General features: G+C 43.9%; 1 protein-coding gene across 1 annotated transcript in view; it reads right to left on the reverse strand.

The window, feature by feature from the left end:
- Positions 1-19,786, reverse strand: part of ERG (ETS transcription factor ERG) — a 147,143-nt gene that overhangs the window by 104,397 nt on the left and 22,960 nt on the right. Inside the window, exon 2 of the mRNA XM_027736728.2 lies at positions 2,958-3,045. Within this exon, the coding sequence (XP_027592529.1) occupies positions 2,958-2,996 (39 nt within the window). The 5' untranslated portion in view covers positions 2,997-3,045. The remainder of the gene's footprint in view (positions 1-2,957; positions 3,046-19,786) is intronic.

Consider the following 19,786-nt stretch of genomic DNA (forward strand, 5'->3'; position numbering starts at 1 on the left):
TTATGTGATGGATGCTCCACTCGAGCTGAAAAATGCAAAACTTTATCCTTAGTAACCCTGGGATGAAGCTGCCCAAACAGAACAAGGACACACACTACATTCCCAAAATTGTATAGGATCTGCCTGGGTGCTGGAAATCAGCTGATCCCATTTCTCATTCGGGAATGGAGCACAAGAGCTGGGAGATTTGCTGCGTTTTCTCCTGGTAGGGGGAAAGGCTGATGCAAAAATAGCCCATAACAAAACTCACACAAGGCAAATGAAATCCCCCTTTCTGAAAAAAAAAAAAAAAAAAAAAAAAAAAGGCATCTCTGGGTGTTCATATTGCCATATTAATATTTTTTTTTGCATTATTTTTCTGCACATGTTCAGGCAGAAAACCTAAATGTGGGAATCTGTCAAATCTTAATAATCCAGGCAACTTCCTAGAAAGTGTATTTCCAAAGTCACACTCTAAATGTGCATGAATGAGGCTGTGTCTGCCTATTCAAGGGAAGAAAAGAAACCATGTGACAGGTAATTAAACAAAACTGTATCAAGGATGACTGTAATGACAGCAATGAGAGATCATAGAATCCTAAAATCACAAGATGGTTTGGGTTGGAAGGAATCTTAAAAGATCATCCAATTCCAACCCCTTGCCATGGGCAGGGACACCTTCCACTAGACCGAGTTGCTCCAACCTGGCCTTGGACACTTCCAGGGATCCAGGGGCAGCCACAGCTTCTCTAGGAAACCTTTTCCTGACCATCACAGCAAGCAGTCTGTCCCATGAACTATCCTTTATCATGCCTGATTTTCAAGAATGTTGTTATGTCCACTTTAAAAGCCTAAATGAACAGAGCACCCGTGGCAGCTTTCCAAAGAATGCGTTTAGACCACAGCAGACCCTGATGACATAAACAGAAATGGGAAGGGTTTGATGTCTGCTTGGCCAGCTCTCCTACCCCAAACACAGAGTAATTGCCTCTCTCACACCCCTTTTCAATTTAACAACAACTTGAGGGGGATGTTGTGCTGCAAACAGGCTCCTACGAGTCCCCTCGAACACACCATTACAGAGATTTTAATGCAGCTCTCTTTTACTTGCTGTAATAAGATGCCGTAACTCCTGTGGTTATAAAAACCTACTTTTGGGCACCATTTCTGGCAGAAAGCACGAAACTGAGCTCTTCTTGAGGTTATTTCTGGTGCTGTGGATATTCAGGCAGCACAGAGAGGTACTAAATCCCCTTCAGGGTTTTGAAGTGTTACTGGTTGAAATCCAGATGATGAGACATGTTGAGGTGAGACTTTCTGGGGAGTCAGAGGGCATGTTTTTCTACTCTTTCCATAAAAACAGCCGAGGGCCAGTAGACTCTGAAAGTGTTGGGTTTGGGAAAACTTGGAGAGAGGGAAGGGACAAGCTCTCTCACTACTGCAACTCATCCTAGTGTCTAAACACAACCCAAAAACAACACAGAGAAATATGGAGAGAGGTTCTTTCATTCATTACATTTTACATTAGAAGTGAGTGCTTTGTAATAATATTCAATTTTTATTCTATGCCTCAGTTAAAAATAAGTTGCAAAGTGAAGCTTTCCTACAGAGAGCTGCTGACTGGGAAGTGGAAGCCAACTGAGAAGAATTTACGTGGAAGAAGTTGCAGAAAATGTAACTTCAAGGAAAGACAGACAAAAAGGCACTCAGAAAGAATGACAGAAAAATTTTCACTTCCAGCCCAGCATGGTTGATCTGTTTATTTGACTACAGCAGTGTTACTACACCAGCAGCATTTTCAGATGGCAAAATCAATGTGAATGAGAAAAACACAGTTTCATCATATTGTTTGTACAGAAGGATCTGATGACTTTTCCCATCTAAGACATTGCTATAAGAGTGTCTTTTTACTTTGCAAAAGTTACTGTTATTATCTAGAAGCAGCCAGGAAAGCTTTTCCAAATAAAACCTCTAGATGATGGAATAATGAGGCAGGAATAGTGTCCCTCAAAGGAGTTACTTTGTGAGGCTCAGATGCTATTTAGAATAGAATCATGGAATGGTTTGGGTTGGGAGGGACCTCAAAGATCACCCAGTCCCACCCCCTGCCATGGGCAGGGACACCTTCCACTAGCCCAGGTTGCTCCAAGCCCCGTCCAACCTGGCCTTGGACACTTCCAGGGATCCAGGGGCAGCCACAGCTTCTCTGGGTAACCTGTGCCAGGGCCTCCCCACCCTCACAGGGAGGGATTTCTTCCAAATATCCCATCTAAACCCACTTTCTCTTGGTGTGAACCCATTACTACTGGTCTTATCACTATAGTTCCTGAAGAAATTTCTGTGCAATACCCCAAAATGACTTTTTTTCAGCAACGCATCACCAGCTACGCCTGCCAAGTCCAGCAGATTCCAAATCTTCAGTGAAGAAGGATAAGCAAACACAGCAACAATAATAATAATAATGGCATCAATACAGTAAAAACAGTACAGCTCCTTCTAAAATGTGGCAAACCAATGCTGGTCTTAAAGCATTTTAAACCATGCACTGAATCTTTTCGAAGGGATGCTTGTTTGGCCTTGAATTTTTCCTTTATGCTCGTTTTGCTTCTTCAGTTGAACCAAATGTTTGCCACTGGCTTTCACGGAGCGGAACCAGGAACACACAAACTCAACATTTGTCAGGTAGGTATATTTTTTATCAAGCACACCAAATATTAAAGGTTGGTCGAGGAGGTTTAATTTTAGAAAAAGTTGTCCTTAAAATATCCACAGGCTTCAGAGCAGATCACACAGGTGGCAGCAACAAAGACTGCAGGACTGACTCAGACAATAACATGTAAATATTCAGGAATGAAAGAGCCGGTGTTGGGCAGCAGCACAATTTATAAACATGTAAGAAAACCCCGGGTATGAATACATATTCTTTAATTTTATGACTCTCCAAACATCTGAGGACACGCAATAAACAGGAAACTAACCTTGATGTGAGCTGCTGGATCTGGGACAGTCTGAATCATGTCCTTTAACAGGCCAACGTGGTTACCAGGAGCTCAGATCCCAAGGCAGCTGCACAACCAAAGAAACAGAAGTCGTATCATTACATTTTAAAAGTTTGTTTTCAATAGAAATCTCTTATCTTTTCATAAGATAAGCACCTTTCCTTCCCCAGACCTCCCTGAGAATCAGTACAGTTGAAGCTCTGAGAAAACCTGTTGATATAGAGCCTAAGATATATTTCATACAGGAGAAAACAGTCAGCCCTGAAATCCTCATGGGAAAATGGTCTTTATTTGTAATGGACAATTAAGAAATAAGAACTTGGGACGTGCTCTGCCCTGCACAGCCCCATTATTCATCTGAGATATCGGGGATTTCCACAATTCCCAATTTATAAACAGGACTGGGACAGATCTGGAGTTGATATAAATAAGCACCATATCACAGGAGCTGCAAATCTGGTCCAGCCGTTCAATTAACAGCACTTGGATGTCCTGGAATCCCCTGTCTGTGTCCAGTAATACAGCACAGAGGGGCTGGGGCAGGTGGAGAGCATTTGTCTGCATGGGTAGGGAGGTGGAAAACCATTAAAACCAGTTAAAATAACAATATGTAATGTAAATAACATCAAATCCTGCTCAGTAACTCAAACATCAAACAAAACTGCTAATAAATTGGGATTGGTAACTCAAGACACTAGAAAACATGGAAAATTCAGGAATAGGAATATTATTTAAAATAATCTTTTACTCCATTCTCCCTAAAAGCCTGCAAATTCCTATTTCTCACACAAGATGTTTCCTTCTGCCCATGACCTTGAGTTTATCTTTTAAAGCAGCAAGGGACTCTCAGAGAAAAGAGATTTTTATTCAGCATTAACCATTTTTATTTCATTATCCCTTCTTACATCTGCACTACATTGGAAATCAAATTGCAGGTAGATTTTACCTACCGATTTAGGAGAAATATCTACTGATTACCTATTGATTACCTATTGATTTAGGAGAAATACTGACTGACTAGCACTGAGCTGCAGCCTCCCCAAAAGCACTGGTGTAAGGGAACCATCTATAAATTATGCAAGTTTAATTTAAATAAATTGCTCTAAAAAGTGCAACTGAAGGTATCACCATTTAGATCATAGCACACTTCCCCTTTCCTACTTAAAACAGGCAGTTTTGCCCCACTTCAAATCCATGAAAACAAAGTAGTTAATTTGACGGCCTATTAAAGAAACCCCCCAAACAAGCCAAATTCCCATTTTGTCCCCTTTTTCTCAGCTCTCTGTGGATAATCAATTGGGATAAATGACATCACGGTTTTAAGCAAAGGTTTTTCTTTCCACACAACTTAAATATCTTCAAAAGCAACGGATGCTGGTTCCAGTAAAGGCAAAATTTCACCAGCAGTGTTGTTCAGGTTGAAGCCGCTGACGTGGCTCTTGGTTCCCTCCCTCCCTTCCCCAGTAAATCCATGCCTGCCACGTTATTCACTGGATTTATGGGATTCGTATTTTAAGCTTTGGAAACATCACGCACGGGATCTGGGAAGTGCTAAACTTCACATAAAATGGACGGAAAAGTGCTTTGAACCCAGTGTCGGATCATGTTTGCACTGTTTGCAGACTCTCAGCACGGTGGTTACCTCACCCCCAGCAAAGGAGCCCACCCAGGGAAGAGGGGAATTGTGCCACATCCCCATTTATTTCAATCTCTGCTCCAATTCCAACAACACCCAGACAAAGGAAAGGGGTTCCAATGCTCCTTACGGAGCTCTGTCCCTCTCTGTCCCCCAGTAAAATGCTGCTTGTTCCCCCTCCTGGACCAACCATGGGCCACCTTGCAGGATCTCCAGATTGCCCATCCTGCTCCAGCTCACAGAGCCACCGATCTGGGAATGCCTGGCAGGGATTCCTGCCTCTCCAGAGCTCCCATCACCTGCTCACCTGACAGAAGCAGGATTTAGCTTAGGAAGCACGTGTCAAGCTCACAGGTGTGAACTGCATCCCAAAAATGCCCTGTGTCACTCTGGGATGGCAAACAGACCTTTCTTTCAGAGCTCAGACTTGCTTTTGAGTTAAAAATAAGCTGTTTGAACTATGCCAGTCCCATTCATATTCCATCTTTCCCCAAGAACATGGATTCTTTATGGAAGACAAGATGATGGAGAACATTTGCAAACCAGTTGCCAACTCTGTACCACATGGTCTGGGAATCAAAAACAAGCAAATGTTGTCCAAATTGTTATCCAAGCAAATGTTGGAAAGATGCACGTGAAGCTGTTCTGGACATTTGATTTTTCCCTGTACTTCTGTGAACCTGAAAAGGGGGAATTCTGCTTTAAACTCAACCTTTGGCAGTGTATTCTTCTTTCTCACCTGGATATTCAATTCTAGCTACTCTAAAGTGGGACAAATCCTAGTTTGCAAAATGCACGAGTTTTCTCTTTTTACCTCTGGAAATTACAGTTTTAAAAAAAAAAAGCTGTGACAGTTTCCTTGCTTCCCCCCCCCCAAACAGAAATATAATTTTAATTATTTCAGCTCCACCTTTACTGGCTGGAATTGGAAGATTCCAGACATCTGGTGCTAACTTGCTGAACCAGATGGTGTCTGTTTCCAGAACCTCCTCCACCCCCACCCCAAATTTCATGCTGGTCATGTTTGTGCTTGACAGTCTGTGACAGGGTCTGCACGTGGCTGTAGGTTTTGCCCTGCATCCCCTGGCTGGCAGGACTCCAAGGCAAGAGCCAAAACTGACTCTGAAGCCTGGTTTAGAGAGACATCTCTTTTCAGGAAACTGAAACTTAAACACCTGCTTAAGTGCCTTCCTGATTTAGGGTTATCCTGGAAGGATGCCTTGGACCTGGTCTAGTGGAAGGTGTCCCTGTCCATGGCAGGGGGTTGGAATAAGATGATCTTTAATGTTCTTTCCAACCCAAACCATTCTGTGATTCTGTGATTCTATGGAAGGATATATCTATAGCCACAGAGCAGGTTTTCTTACACTTCCTGGTGTCTTGAGTCAAGATTAGCATTTATTAGTCCAGCTTTAGCAGGACAGATCCCCGGGGCAGGGCATCGAAGAGTGGAGACATAGCAGTCCTTCTGGAGCATCCCAAAGATGGGCCCTAAAAGCTTCTGCTGGCAGTGGCCAGATGCTTCTCAGTGCACTCCCACCCCACAATCAGCAGGCACCCCCAAAATGCAAATAAACTGTATTTTAGTTAAATACTGAGGGGGCAGAGCGTGTCCTGAGCATTCCCCAAGGGACCTGGGAGAGAACAGGCAGGAGACTGCTGGGACAATAGACCAGAATCACATGTTCTGGGCACACCCCTGAGAAAAGAGGAGAGCTGGCATCAGGCTGTGGGCAGCACTCACCCCAGGATCTGGCTTTTGGGGCTGGTTTCCATCCCTTGACGCATCCGAAGCGTCACACAAGAACAATGGAGCTGGCGAGAAGTAACAATATTGCCATTGAGATGGGAGACATAAATTCCCCTCTCATGTTCAGGACAGATTAAAATACCAAGATAAAAACAAGTTATTGCACGAAACCAGCCAGAGCTGGGCATGCCAGCTCTACCCAGGAGGAGACAGATAAGCTCTGGAGCCTGTTGTCTTTCTGTACGTGCAACTGGAGGTTTTGGAGTTATATAAATACATCAAATGAATCGAGTGAAATTATGTACAGCCCTAGAGTTCACCAGATGTGAGTGCATCGTTCTTCCTTTCTAGATTCATATCAAAAGGATCAAACCTTTTAATGCACACATATTTTGCCAGATTACTGAGGGCCTGAACGTCCCCTCTATACCAGGGGTGCTACACAGCCCTATTGTACATTTTTGAAGTCATGTTACCCTCCAGACAGGAATTTAGGTACATTCTCAATATTTTGGCATGATGTGCTCACCTAGAAAAGCCAGCAGGTTCCTCCTGATGTGTCCTACACCCTGCACTACTGCAATGCAAGAAAGCACGACCAGGCAGTCAGCAACGCTGATACAAAAAGGCTCCAGGCCAAACTCCTGGCAAAGTGATGCCCACGGGGAGCAGAGCTTGGCTGCAGCAAACAAAGAAACACAGCCGGTGCTGCTCTTCTGGCAGGGGTGAACATGGCCCAAATCCCTGAATCATGTAGGTTGCAAAAGACCTCCAAGACCATCGAGTCCAACCTGTGACCAATCCCTGTCTTTACCACGAGTGCCATGTCCAGTCCTTCCTTGGACACCTCAAGGCATGGGGACTCCACCACCTCCTTGGGAAGCCCATTCCAAGCTCAATCACCCTTTCAGTGAAGAAATCCTTTCTGATGTCCAACCTGAACCTCCCCTGGTGCAGCTTGAGGCCATTTCCTCTCATCCTGTTGCTTTTACCGGGGAGCAGAGCCCGACCCCCACCTGGCTACGACCTCCTTTCAGGGAGTTGTAGAGAGTGAAAAGGTCTCCCCTGAGCCTCCTTTTCTCCAGGCTAGAAGTCCTTATCTGCACAGGGAATAATATTCAAAATACAGCCACAGTGTGCACCCAACCCCAGATAATGAAGGGCTGTTTAACCAACAGCAAACGAGATGCCCGAATCACTGGGCCAGATTCCTGGTGCACCGAAACCAAGGACAGTATTAAAGGGTTATCCAAGCACAGGCTGCACAATGAATAATACACAGTGGCATTGCACCAAATTTCACCAGCATAACTTAGGATGTTTACCATTACTCACAGGAGGTGAATCCCTGAACAGTTATGCAGAATATCCCACGTGAGTGCCAGCAGGACTCTCTGACCCCCTCACTCTGCCATGCAACTGGACTGCTCATGTATTTTATAAGAACTGATGTTTTTCAGCTGTTGGAAAACTTTTGAGACATCCATTTCTGGATTTTTTATTTTTTTTTTCAGGAAAGTTCTTTTTCTGTGCCTGGGTCCTACCAGCACTGGTGAGACTGTGTAACAGAGAGAAAGGCTGGGATATTCAACAGGCAGAAGGACTATCAACCTGGTGTGCAGAAACAGCATAAGCTCCTGCTGCTGGAGGTTAAAGATGCACTTCTTTGGTGCCCTACATGGGTTTTTCAGCCTTTCTGAACACTTAAAATAATTCCAGTTATGGTGGGAGTCCCTGTATAGCAAATTTAAGCCAAATTTAGGCTTGCTGCACTTTAGAAGTAGCTCAGAGGTGTCAAGAGCTACAAGGAGCACTTACAGAAAACCAGTGTGCAGTCATTCCCCTGGTGCTGCTGCTTTATTCATATCATAGGGCTTTACTGAAATTATTAATTTTAGTTATTCATTTATTTAAATGAAGTCCTTGAACAGGACTAAGAAGAGAAGAGGTGAAATCCTCATAAACAGGACTTTTGCCACTGTTTCAAGCAATCCAGAAATTCACCCACCCTGCCTTAGTTGATGTGGGCAAAGCTCGGAAGAATCTTATAAGTGGGCAATTTGGGAACTGCTAAACAAACAAACAAACAAGCTTCTTGCACGGCATGGTGAGTTTTTGCCTCCCCTTCTCTAACAATTCCAGGTTTAGGAGAAGGTAGTGTAGCTCCTGCTGGCACCAGGGTTTGCCAGGACCATGCCCCGCTCTGCCCTGCAGACATTGGATTTCTGGGAGGGAAAACAGCTCAGAGAGCAAAACCCAGTAGTATCCAGTGAAGAAAGGCCCCGAACTGAAGCCACATAAATATTTATAATTCAATATTTGTAGACTGATAAGCAGAGTGTGAAACACAGCTCCTCCAACCCCGGGCCACAGTGAGCTATTGCACAACAGAGCTGCACGACACGGGCTTAAAGCTTTTATGTTGAACTTGGGGTTGGGTATAAAAACTTCAATTTTGGGTTGGTGTTTTTTGCTTCTTTCACTGCAACTCTCTGTGTTTTGTCAGCCTCGACAATAAAACCCTGAGGAAAAGATCCTGTTCACTCAAGAAATGCTTCTGCCAGGGCAGTTCACCTGCAGACAGTGAGTGTCTGCTCTCAGGGTAAGGCTTTGTGGTTGCAGGTGGGTGCCATGAATAAAACAAAAAAAAAAGGAGAAGAAAATCAAGATAGGGAAAGGTGTGTGAACCAACATTTCTACAGCTTTCCACCCTCAATGAAAACTTTTTATACTCACCCTGCCCTTGAAGGACAGAATTCAAGGGATGTTTTGTGCACTGACTAATGTGCTCAGTTCTTTAAGAGGAATTTAAATAAAAGACTAACTCATTGATAATTTTTCAATAGCATCTCTTGTTAGTTTGAGTGGGTTTTTTTTTAATAACATGGCATTATTTTTTTTTTTTAAATCAGTGGGGAAAAAACCCAAAAGCTGAGTGGAGGTGGTGGATTGATGGGTTTCAATTCTGGCAGGAAAAAAAAAAAACAAAAAAAAAAACAAAAAACCAAACAGATTTTTCACTTTCAAGAAACACATAAAGAAGTTAATCACAGAATGGTTTGGTTTGGAAGAGACCTTAAAGGTTATCTGGTTCTATCCCTCCATCACAGGCAGGGACACCTTCCACTAGACCAGCTTGCTCCAAGCCCCATCCAACCTGGCCTTGGGACTTTTCCAGGGATCCAGGGGCAGCCACAGCTTCTCTGGGCACCCTGGGCCAGGGCCTCACCACCCTCACAGGGAGGAATTTTTTCCTGATATCTAATCTAAACCTGCCCTCCTTCAGCTTAAGGCCACTTCCCCCTCGTCCTGTCCCTCTCCAGCCCTCCTGGAGCCCCTTTAGGCACTGGAAGGGGCTCTAAGGTCTCTCTGGAGCCTTCTCTTCTCTGAGCTGAACAACCCCAACTCTCCCAGGAGAGTTGCTAAATCCCTTTCCTCTTTATTTTTTTTCTTTTTTTTTTCCCCAGGAAATGAAGAAAACCCAGCCTTCCTCCCGAAAAGCCTCCTGAGGATTTGCTTTTATGACCACACTGATAAGCTCCCTCCCTCACATGAGGTTCACACTGTTCCTGTCAGTCAGATCAGAGTGCTGGTCTAATTGGCAGCAAATCTCCCTTCTGATGGGACTCCCTTCCAGCAGCACCAGCCCCCTAGTGCAGGGAGTCCTGGTGCTCCTGGAGACCTCAGGATAACACGGGGCAGGAGGGAGCACATCACAGCTTGGAGGAGTGGGCAAGACTTGCCCCTGTTGGAACAAACGCAAGGTTGGCGTGGTTCAAGCTGACCATGAAACCACAACTTGAATAACAGCAAGTTGAATAAGCAGGTCAGTAACTGAAGCACAAGCCATGTGTCTCCACCTGTGTGTGAAGCACAGAGGGCTGGGGGTTACAGCTGGCTCTGCACTCACAGCAATGCCCCAGGACCCCAACGTCCATGGGGGTAAAAGATGCAACAACCTGAAAACACGTCCGTGCCATCTGTGCCTGTGCCTGTCCCTCCTGGAGTTCATCAGGATGGAAGATGGATTTTCTTCCACTTTTTTTTTTTTTTTGGAGGGGTCAGCTCTCCTACATTAATCCCTCCTCTCCTCCCCTTTGAATGTGGAGCTGGTGGAGAAGGCACATTTCTGTGCTACCACCCAAAAGTATCTGTGCAGCTACTGCTTATCTCATGTTCCAGCCCGTGATCTCAGGGGAGGATACGGCCCTAAATTAGCTCATTTACAGTAGGAACTTTAAACTACAGCCAGAAATATTTGGGTTTATTAGTCCTCCCTATATAGTGCCTCTGACCAATAACTTGTTTTATTTATTTTTCTGGCAAATTACCATGTTCTTATTCAAAGCCATAATGAGGATTATATATCAGTGTGGAATGCAGAGCAGCTATTCCTGAAACTCCCAACTGCATATAAAAGAGTTTGGAATTCCCCAAACGCTATCTCTTCAGTCCAGGCCACTTACAAATGTGGTTAAACATGAATGAAGTAATATCTTCAGAAAGGAAGGAGACTTTTGAGTCACGTCTGACACATTTAACTGCACCAACCACTTTCCACAGCTCAAGGTTTTCACTGTCTATCTTAATACCATGTAGGGGTGTTTGATAGTGATTACTCCCTGATGCTTATCCTGTTACAGGATACTCAGACACACACACGGGATACCAAGGGGAGACTTAATGAATGAATTCAAGACTTCGTGCCCTCCAAGTGCAAAACCACAGAGGCAACTAGAAAAGCTGCCAGATCAAGTCAGAATTCCCACCTGGTGCACTTTGCTGCCTTTCTGTTTCACGCCAGAGGTGCCCTGTCAGATTTCTGTGTTTAACTATTCAAACTCAGCTCAACTCCACACTCAAGCTGCAGGTGGGCACCAGTCAGCCCTAAAGAGCAAGACCCGTGGCCATGAAGTAACCACCACGTAATTCCTGACCGCAGATTATAATTAAGGACCTCAGTGCTCTACAGAACTATGGCTTTCCAAAGGAGAACACTGTAGAAAAGCAGGATGACATCAGGAGAGATATACAGTGACAAAGAGCAGTTTCTAATTTATATTCAGCCCATTGTTAAAGCCCAAACCTGTTTCAAACACTTTAACCAACGCTGCACTTAAAATTACATGTGCTGGAAGATGCACACACTGTTAACAAAAGAATTAAGAACAAATTATCTCGAGGCTGAAGCCACAAGCTGAAGAAAAACTACTGTCTCCTTTTGAAAGATAAAAGCAAATGAAAGTGTTTTAGAAAGTGAAATAACAAGATTCAATTCAACAATAACAAACTACATATAGAATCATAGAATTACAGAACGGTTTGGGCTGGAAGGGACCTTAAAGATCATGTCATTCCAAACCCCTGCCATGGGCAGGGACACCTTCCACTAGCCCAGGTTGCTCCAAGCCTCATCCAACCTGGCCTTGGACACTTCCAGGGATCCAGGGGCAGCCACAGCTTCTCTGGGCAACCTGGGCCAGGGCTTCACCACCCTCATAGCCAAGAATTTTTTCCTGATGTCCAATCTAACCCTACTCTCTTTTAGTTGGAAGCCATTTCCCCTTGTCCTGTCACTCCATCCCTTGGAAATAGTCTCTCTCCATCTTTCTTGGAGCTCCTTCAGGTCCTGCAAGGCCACAATGAGGTCACCCCAAAGCTTCTCTTCTCCAGGCTGAACAATCCCAGCTCTCCCAGCCTTTCCTCCCAGCAGAGCTGCTCCAGCCCTGGGATCCTCTTGGTTCCTGCTCTGGACTCTCTCCAGCAGCTCCATGTCCTTGCTGTGCTGTTCCCCAGGGCTGGAGCAGCTCTGCAGGGGGGGTCTCACAACTTCCCATGGTGAGTGTTATCATCCCCTCCAACCTTTCCTTGTCCAGTGCCTCTTGCACTTCAAGGCCATTTTTCTGAGAAGGATTTGTGGATCAGCTGGTGCTGTCATCCTGCACTCCATTCTGGTACCTGAATTTTCCAGGCCAGAGGTATCTCTGTGAACCCAAAGGACAGATGATGTACAGAATATCAGACTGGCTGCTCTAGTTGCCCTCCATCTGTCAGATACCTCTGCCTCTATTTTTAATTTTGTTCACAGCAGATCTGTGTTCTAATAAGCCCACGGAAAGTGGGAGGCAAGAATCAGTGTAAGTTTTGCAGCACACACAGTAATCAGGTGATATATTCATCTTTTCAACCACATTTAAGCATCTAGCATCAACTGATGGTGTACATGTAATAAGCAGAAAACAGGAGTAATTTTAAAAAGCCATAAATAATTGTGTGAACACCTCACAGAGTTTTCAAGGATAACTACTTGATTAAATTTGAATAATCAAAAATTACATACACCATACACTTTCCATAATTACTGAGTACATTAGACCTGTATATTATTTACTGCATATCATCCAACAGCTCTGTCAAACCTGGAATAGTCCTGAATTATTGCAGTTAAAACCAGTATCTAAAATCTCAAGAACCTTCAATTCAGTTTCTGGGAGAACTGAAGTGTAACGACACTTAGCTTGGAAATATATGAGCAACAAATAAAAAATAGTTCACATTTTCTCTGCTTTCAATAAATTTCCTCAGTTGTCATACTCAAGAAATGTATATGCTGTTCAGGAACAGAATGTCCTGGCACTCAATCTGTTGCATGCAAGAGCTCACTTTGGGGATGCAACAAATGTTTCTGTAATCTGCCCTGGAAAATTGTCCTCCTTTTTCTCCTTTCGGATTTCTGGGAGATGCTCTGTGTTCTAATGAGGAAAATCACTGTTTTAAGGAGTAAAATAATTTTATTGGGTTTTTTTTCCTGTGGATGTGGAATCACTGTTGTTGGTCCAAGGTGCTGCAAAGAGGAGAAGCAGCTGAGTGTCCTGGGGAGCTCACCCAGGAGACAGATCCAGTGAACACCTTCTTGGAAGGTGTCTCAAGGAACTCCCATCCCTGGAAGTGTTCAAGACCAGGCTGGCCAGGACTCTGAGCAACCTGGTCCAGTGGAAGGTGTCCCTGCCCATGGCAGAGGGTGGAACTGGATGATCTTCGGAGGTCCCTTCCAAACCAAACCATTCTGGGATTCCACGATTCCATGATAAACTGCTGTCATTGCTCAGCCTCTACCTGCACACCCCAACCCTTTCCTTCTGCTGTGGCACCTCATTGTGCCAAATTAACCCCCCATGGGTGGGAACACCTTCCCTGAGAGGTTCCCTTGGGGAATTCTGGGCCTGGAGGGAGAGCAGAGGTCATACCAAGCCCTAAATTGGGCTTGACAAGAACTTTTCTGGAGCAAGTTAAACCAAGAACAGACTGTGAATGTGACCTACTCCTGAAGTTTACTGGCAATCCCTATCCCAGAGAAAATGCCCACAGGGATCTGGGCACATCCCAGCCACTAGGTTTGTGGTCCTAAAGTGTTCCAAGGAGTGTGAAAAGCGGTCCCATATGTGGAAACTTCCCAGAAAGGGACCTGACACAGCCACGGACACTCACTGAAAGTGGAAGAACACTTGACTGAGGTGCCTGAAGCACATTTCTCCAGCACAGCTTTGTTTCCAAAGACATTTGTGGTGTCTGCTTCCCTTCTCCAGACATGTATGAGCATCCCCTGCACCAGCATAAGAGGGGGGACAATGCAGGGGATGTCAGGAGCAGCAGGAATGGGTAAGTCCTCTGTGAAGAGATAAGGAAAACACAATACAGAGGGTGATGGAGGAGCATGGATGGACCTTCACAATCCCCTGCGGGGTTCCTGCTGTTTTGAAACTCCACCCTTAAGATGGGGAACATTAACACAGCCAACATGACTGGCAACACCATTTCTTTTCTTAAAATATTCTTAAGACAAAGTGTAAGTGCATGTGGTGATCCTTCTCCAGCATATCAGCAAGTTAATCCAGCTTCCAGTGGAAATGATCACCTGACTAGGGAACAAAACTAAGCAGAAACTTAAGTTCTTCTGACCAGTCTTCCTTTCTGCTACTACTTTTTTTACTTCTTTTGTATGTCCTTGGCATAAAATCCTTTTTTTCCCCCCCTTTTTTTTTTGTCTGTTGGTTTGATTTCTCTTTTTACCTGTGGCATTTTCAGTTCAAATGTTGGAAAGCAAAAGAAAAAAGCAAAAGAGAGCAGCTGTAAAAACACAAGTTATTTAAGAAATAAGTGACTTCCATCAAGTGTTGACTTGAGCTGCAAAAGCTGTTCAAAAGCACATATCAGAAAGACTGGCACTTCCATTGCAGCTTGAATCTCACTTTATCAATAAAAAATATTCATGCATTCTAAATATAGAGATACTCCATATCTTTAGCAAGAAAGTACCTTGGAAGGATATAAGTCATCTTCAATAATGCTTTGATTTGTGACCTTCTCAGCTTTGTTTTCATTTTTTTAATTTCAAATGCATTTAAAGAATGTCTATAAATAGCTAATACTGACTGGATGCATAATTTTAGGCTCATTTTTTCAGCATCTGGATTTTGAAGTACTTTGCTGGATGAAACATGGGTCTGTCACTTGTGAAACTGGAAAGTGTTTAGAAAAGTAATATTTTATGTATCTAAAGGTATTAGTTAATAGTGAGTGTGAAGCAGTAATATTAAATTTACAACACATTACTGAACCTGTGCTAAGCAAAGATGCAAGTTTCAGCTAAAAATGAGAAGAAACAAATCTCACATGGAAAAAAACACTCATTATTTCTATATATATTGCAAGGGAAATGCCTGTATTCCTCCTCACACACTATTTAAAAACAGAAGGCACAGGAATGCATTTAGCTCATCAAACCTGAATTCATAGCAGGCAAAAAAAGTGCAGTAAAAGCAACTCACCGGGTTTTGCATGTGGACAAGTGAAAAAGAACTACTAACAATTAGGGTGTGTTTTACTTTCATCTGGAGAAGAAAAGTGATTGAGAGTTGGGCAGGATTCACTCACCCTTTTCCAACAGGATCTTGGAAGGCCCTGGTGGGGCAGAGAGTTACAGATGGAACCACACCTGCACTTTAAAAGTAGTCTCCCAAAAAACAGGATTAATTTTAACGTCTAAGGACAGAGAATTGTCATGGGATAGTTTGGGTTGGGAGGGACCTTAAAGATCATCCAGTTCCAACCCTCTGCCATGGGCTGGGACGCCTTCCACTAGACCAGGTTGCTCCAAGCTCCATCCAGCCTGGCCTTGGACACTTCCAGGGGCATCCACAACTTCTCTGGGCAACAACGGACCGGCCTTTGCAAGGACAGGGCTGCAGTTTTCCTCTTGCTTAGCTCGAATTCCAAATCGGGATTTGACGGAGCAACTACAGCTCGTGCTCCAGACTTTCCATAGATATAAGGGGAAGTTTGGGAATGGGCTACAGGAGGGTTTTCTTAAGCAGAGGGGCCTTTTATATGTAGTTATTCTGTAATTAGTTGTTTTCATTGACATACGGTGGACAGATGGTCCCGTGCATTGCTACAGAAATATGGCCAAAGTTTAGGGTCTTGCTACATTTATTGCCATCAGGATGATTCCCAAAAGCACACAACTATCACAAGACATTTCTGGGAAAGAGCAAAACTATCCCAGATTTCAGCCATGCGGGATCAGACTCCAACCACTATCTGGGCACACACGTGTTTCACCCACTTCTGAAGAGCTTTGTGCCTGGAAGGAAGGAACAATTCCTCTGCTGCAGAAAACAGCTAATTGCCAGGGTGGGCAGAAATAGATGGCAATTTTAGAGACAGGAATAATTCTAATTGTTTCTTTACCAGGGGAAAGCCAAATAATGCCTTGTCCCCACGAAACTGGTACATTCTGGATGGTATTTGAGGGCTGTGCCTTTGCACGGGAATTTTGCCACAGGAATTGAACACACTTTGCCTGCACCCCAGGCTGGCCATCCACCCTTTCTTTTGGATCATCCATACGTAGGATACCTTGTCACAACTGAAATTGCTCAGCTCTCTAGGAAATGTTCTTCCAGTATTTTTATAATCAACATTTTTCCTTTGTTCTCTGCCTCCAAAGCAACAGATCCCATCTCAAATTCTCCTGCTAAAAAATTATGAGACGTAGACACATAATAACGTTGGGATTTTATGGTGGTGCCAAACCTGACTGTAGACTCCAAGTTTAGAATGAATTTTTATTCATTCTAAATACCCCTATGCATTTTTGTGTGTGTGTGTGTGTGTGTTTCAGCCTCTCTTCCCCAAAGGTGCAACATTAGGATCAATCAGCATGTTTTGATACAGCAAGTAATTCCCTTCTTTTTTTCCTCTTGCCTTCCCTTGGACATCTCCACAGCTTCCACTATACTTAGGAACTGCTCAGTTTTTAGCACTCCAGACCCATCATAGAGATCCAGCAGAGGAGAACCAATCTGGATGGTAGAGGGCCACCAAAAAAACCCTGTGGTGTTGAACTGTGACCTTTTAAACTGCTTTCTGTTTGACAGGAACTTACAATGCAGGCCAGGTTTTATCTTGGCTTCTATTTTCATTCATAGAATCACAGAATGGTTTGGGTTGGAAGGGACCTTAGGAGGTCATCCAGTTCCAACCCCCCCACCCTTCAACCCTTAAGAAACCTTTGTACTCCTTACTAATGGAACCTTCCACAAGATAATATAAATGCATAAGGCACCACACAGCAAGTTTCTCTCCACTTGTTAGAACACACAGGAAGTCCCCCCTCACCCCTGGATGGGACCTGTGGGGTCATTTGGCCCAACCTCTGCCCAGGGCAGGACCCAGTGACAGCAGGATGATCAGCCTGGTCGAGCTCTGAGTATCCCCCAGGCCAGAATTAGTGGGTGAGAGGCTGGACATGAACTGGCCACGTGTGGGGCAGCCCAGAAAGTCAAACGTGTCCTGGGCTGCAGCCAAAGCACCGTGGGTAGCAGGTGAAAGGGGGATTCTGCCCCTCTGCCCCCTCAGGTGAGACCCCCCTGCAGAGCTGCTCCAGCCCTGGGGAACAGCACAGCAAGGACATGGAGCTGCTGGAGAGAGTCCAGAGCAGGAACCAAGAGGATCCCAGGGCTGGAGCAGCTCTGCTGGGAGGAAAGGCTGGGAGAGCTGGGATTGTTCAGCCTGGAAAAGGGAAGCTTTGGGGTGACCTCATTGTGACCTTCCAGGACCTGAAGGAGTTCCAAGAAAGATGGAGAGAGACTATTTGCAAGGGGCTAGAGTGACAGGACAAGGGGAAATGGCTTCCAACTAAAAGAGAGCAGGGTTAGATGGGATATTGGGAAGAAATTCCTACCTGTGAGGGTGAGGAGGCCCTGGCTCAGGTTGCCCAGAGAAGCTGTGGCTGCTCCTGGATCCCTGGAAGTGTCCAAGGCCGGGTTGGATGGGGCTTGGAGCAACCTGGTCTAGTGGAAGGTGTTCCTGCCTGTGTCAAGGTGTTGGAACTGGATGATCTTAAAGACCCCTTCCAACCCAATTCCATTATTCCAGGATGATTCTGTGACTTACACCTCTGCTCTGACCACCTGTTCCAGTTGTGGTCACCCTTACAGCAATTCTTTTTCTTGTTTCTAGTCAGAGTTTCCACTGTTGCAACTTAAATTGCAATTCCTTATCCTTGTACTGCAATTCCTGTCCTTGCACACCTCCAAGAGAAATGTAGCTCTGCCTTCTCTACACCTTCCCATTACACAGCCAAAGACCATAATAATATTAATTTATTTTTTTATCTGTTCTACAAACTTTGGACTTTTTTCATTCATGCTTTTGATCTCTTGCTCAGTGCTACATTGCCAGGTACTAACATAATTCAGTTCAGCTAAAAAAGAGACAGTTAATATCAACCTCTATGGGTACATCTATAGGTAGTGTTACAAGTTAAGGCATTATTTCCAGAGCATATGAACCCTTAAAATAGGTAATTAGGCTTTATTCCATTTCTGAGGGCAAAACAGGAATTGTAGGTAGTTCACACTAAAAAAAATTTTAAAATATCTTAAAACATTGAAATATTTTAAAAATATTTAAATATTTTAAAAATACTTATATATTTTAAAAAATATTTCATACTGCAAAAAATACCTTTTTGCCATCCACCAGTCAATTAAAAATAAACAGCATTTGGTTGTGGTGGCCTCGTGAGTTCTTCCAACCACCAGCATGCCATGTCATAACTAATGTATGATCATAGCTTTCATAGGGATTCCAAGCCCTGCTGCAGCTCTAAAAGTTCATTTGGTGTTCTCTGAAATTTTTAACCATTAGAAAAATTCAGATGTATAGTATTAAAGACCTTTTTTTAGGCACATCAGCATGTAGATTTAGATTTATGTTTTCTGTAACATTAGTCTTGCTTTTCCTTGAACAAACATGCTCCTAAAAGAAAATTAAAAAAAAACAAACAAAAAAAACCAAACAAACAAAAAAACAAAAACAAAAGAAAACAAACAAACAGCAACAAAACAAAAAAAACCCAAACCAACCAACCAACCAACCAAAAAAAAAAAACCAAAAACCAAAAAGCAAGCTGCAAGTTCAAAGAATTCAACTGAGTGATGCAAAATATTTCCTTTATATGCAGATCCAATTTCTTCCACTATTTTTATGTGCCAGGTGTGTATAAATGTCAACTACCAGATCTCTAACAATGACTCTGCCTTTTCAGTAGAATTAAAAAAAGTAAATAATTATCCTTTCCACCCCAAGCTGTGACTCATCTTTGTGCAACCTGCCAATGGAAATATAGCTGGGATGATAAAAACAAATCAGTGTCGCCACTTCCACCGTCTTTGATGCTGCCTGTTGCAATGTGCCATAATTTTTTAACAGAGCAATTTGGAAATTTAGTTTTAGAGGGTTTGCAGGATGGGTTGTGAGGGATTCAGGTGCTTCATCTTCAAGCGGCTCATACCTTGCCCAGGAATTAATTGAGCAGCTGACTCAGTCTCAGATATAAAATACAAAGATCAAACACCACAGATCCTACATTAATTCCCTCTTGCTTCAAGGAGCTGGTGCAAACATCCTTTTCCTCCTCTCCTTGCAGAAAGGCGGGAGGGGAGGCAGAGCTGGCGTTTACAAAATGCACAAAGCACAACTATTTGACAATTTTTCATCCCACTCCTGAGGCCTGTAGGGCAGCTGAGGACCCACCAACCACTCCCTCAGGGAGACCACGGTCACCACTCGGGGAAAAATGCCATGTTCCAAATGTCTTCCCTCTTCCACCGGCTACAGATGGTTGTCCTGGTGGAGTTTAATGGAGACAAAACAGCCCTCACAGGGGTTCTGCTCAGCTGGGAGGGAGCAGGGCCTGTAGTCAAGGGGGCAAGGAACAATTAGGCCTAGTTTACATTTGTGAAACAATTAGTCATTAATTAAGCCAGTTTCACATTTGGAGAAGGGGAATAGCTTTAATTGGAGTGGAATTATATCCCTCTGACAGACTTCAGAGGGAACCCTAATGGCAGGATG

Source organism: Pipra filicauda, unplaced genomic scaffold, assembly GCF_003945595.2.
Source record: "Pipra filicauda isolate LSUMZ 115617 unplaced genomic scaffold, ASM394559v2 scaffold330_size805480_pilon, whole genome shotgun sequence".
NCBI lineage: Eukaryota > Metazoa > Chordata > Aves > Passeriformes > Pipridae > Pipra > Pipra filicauda.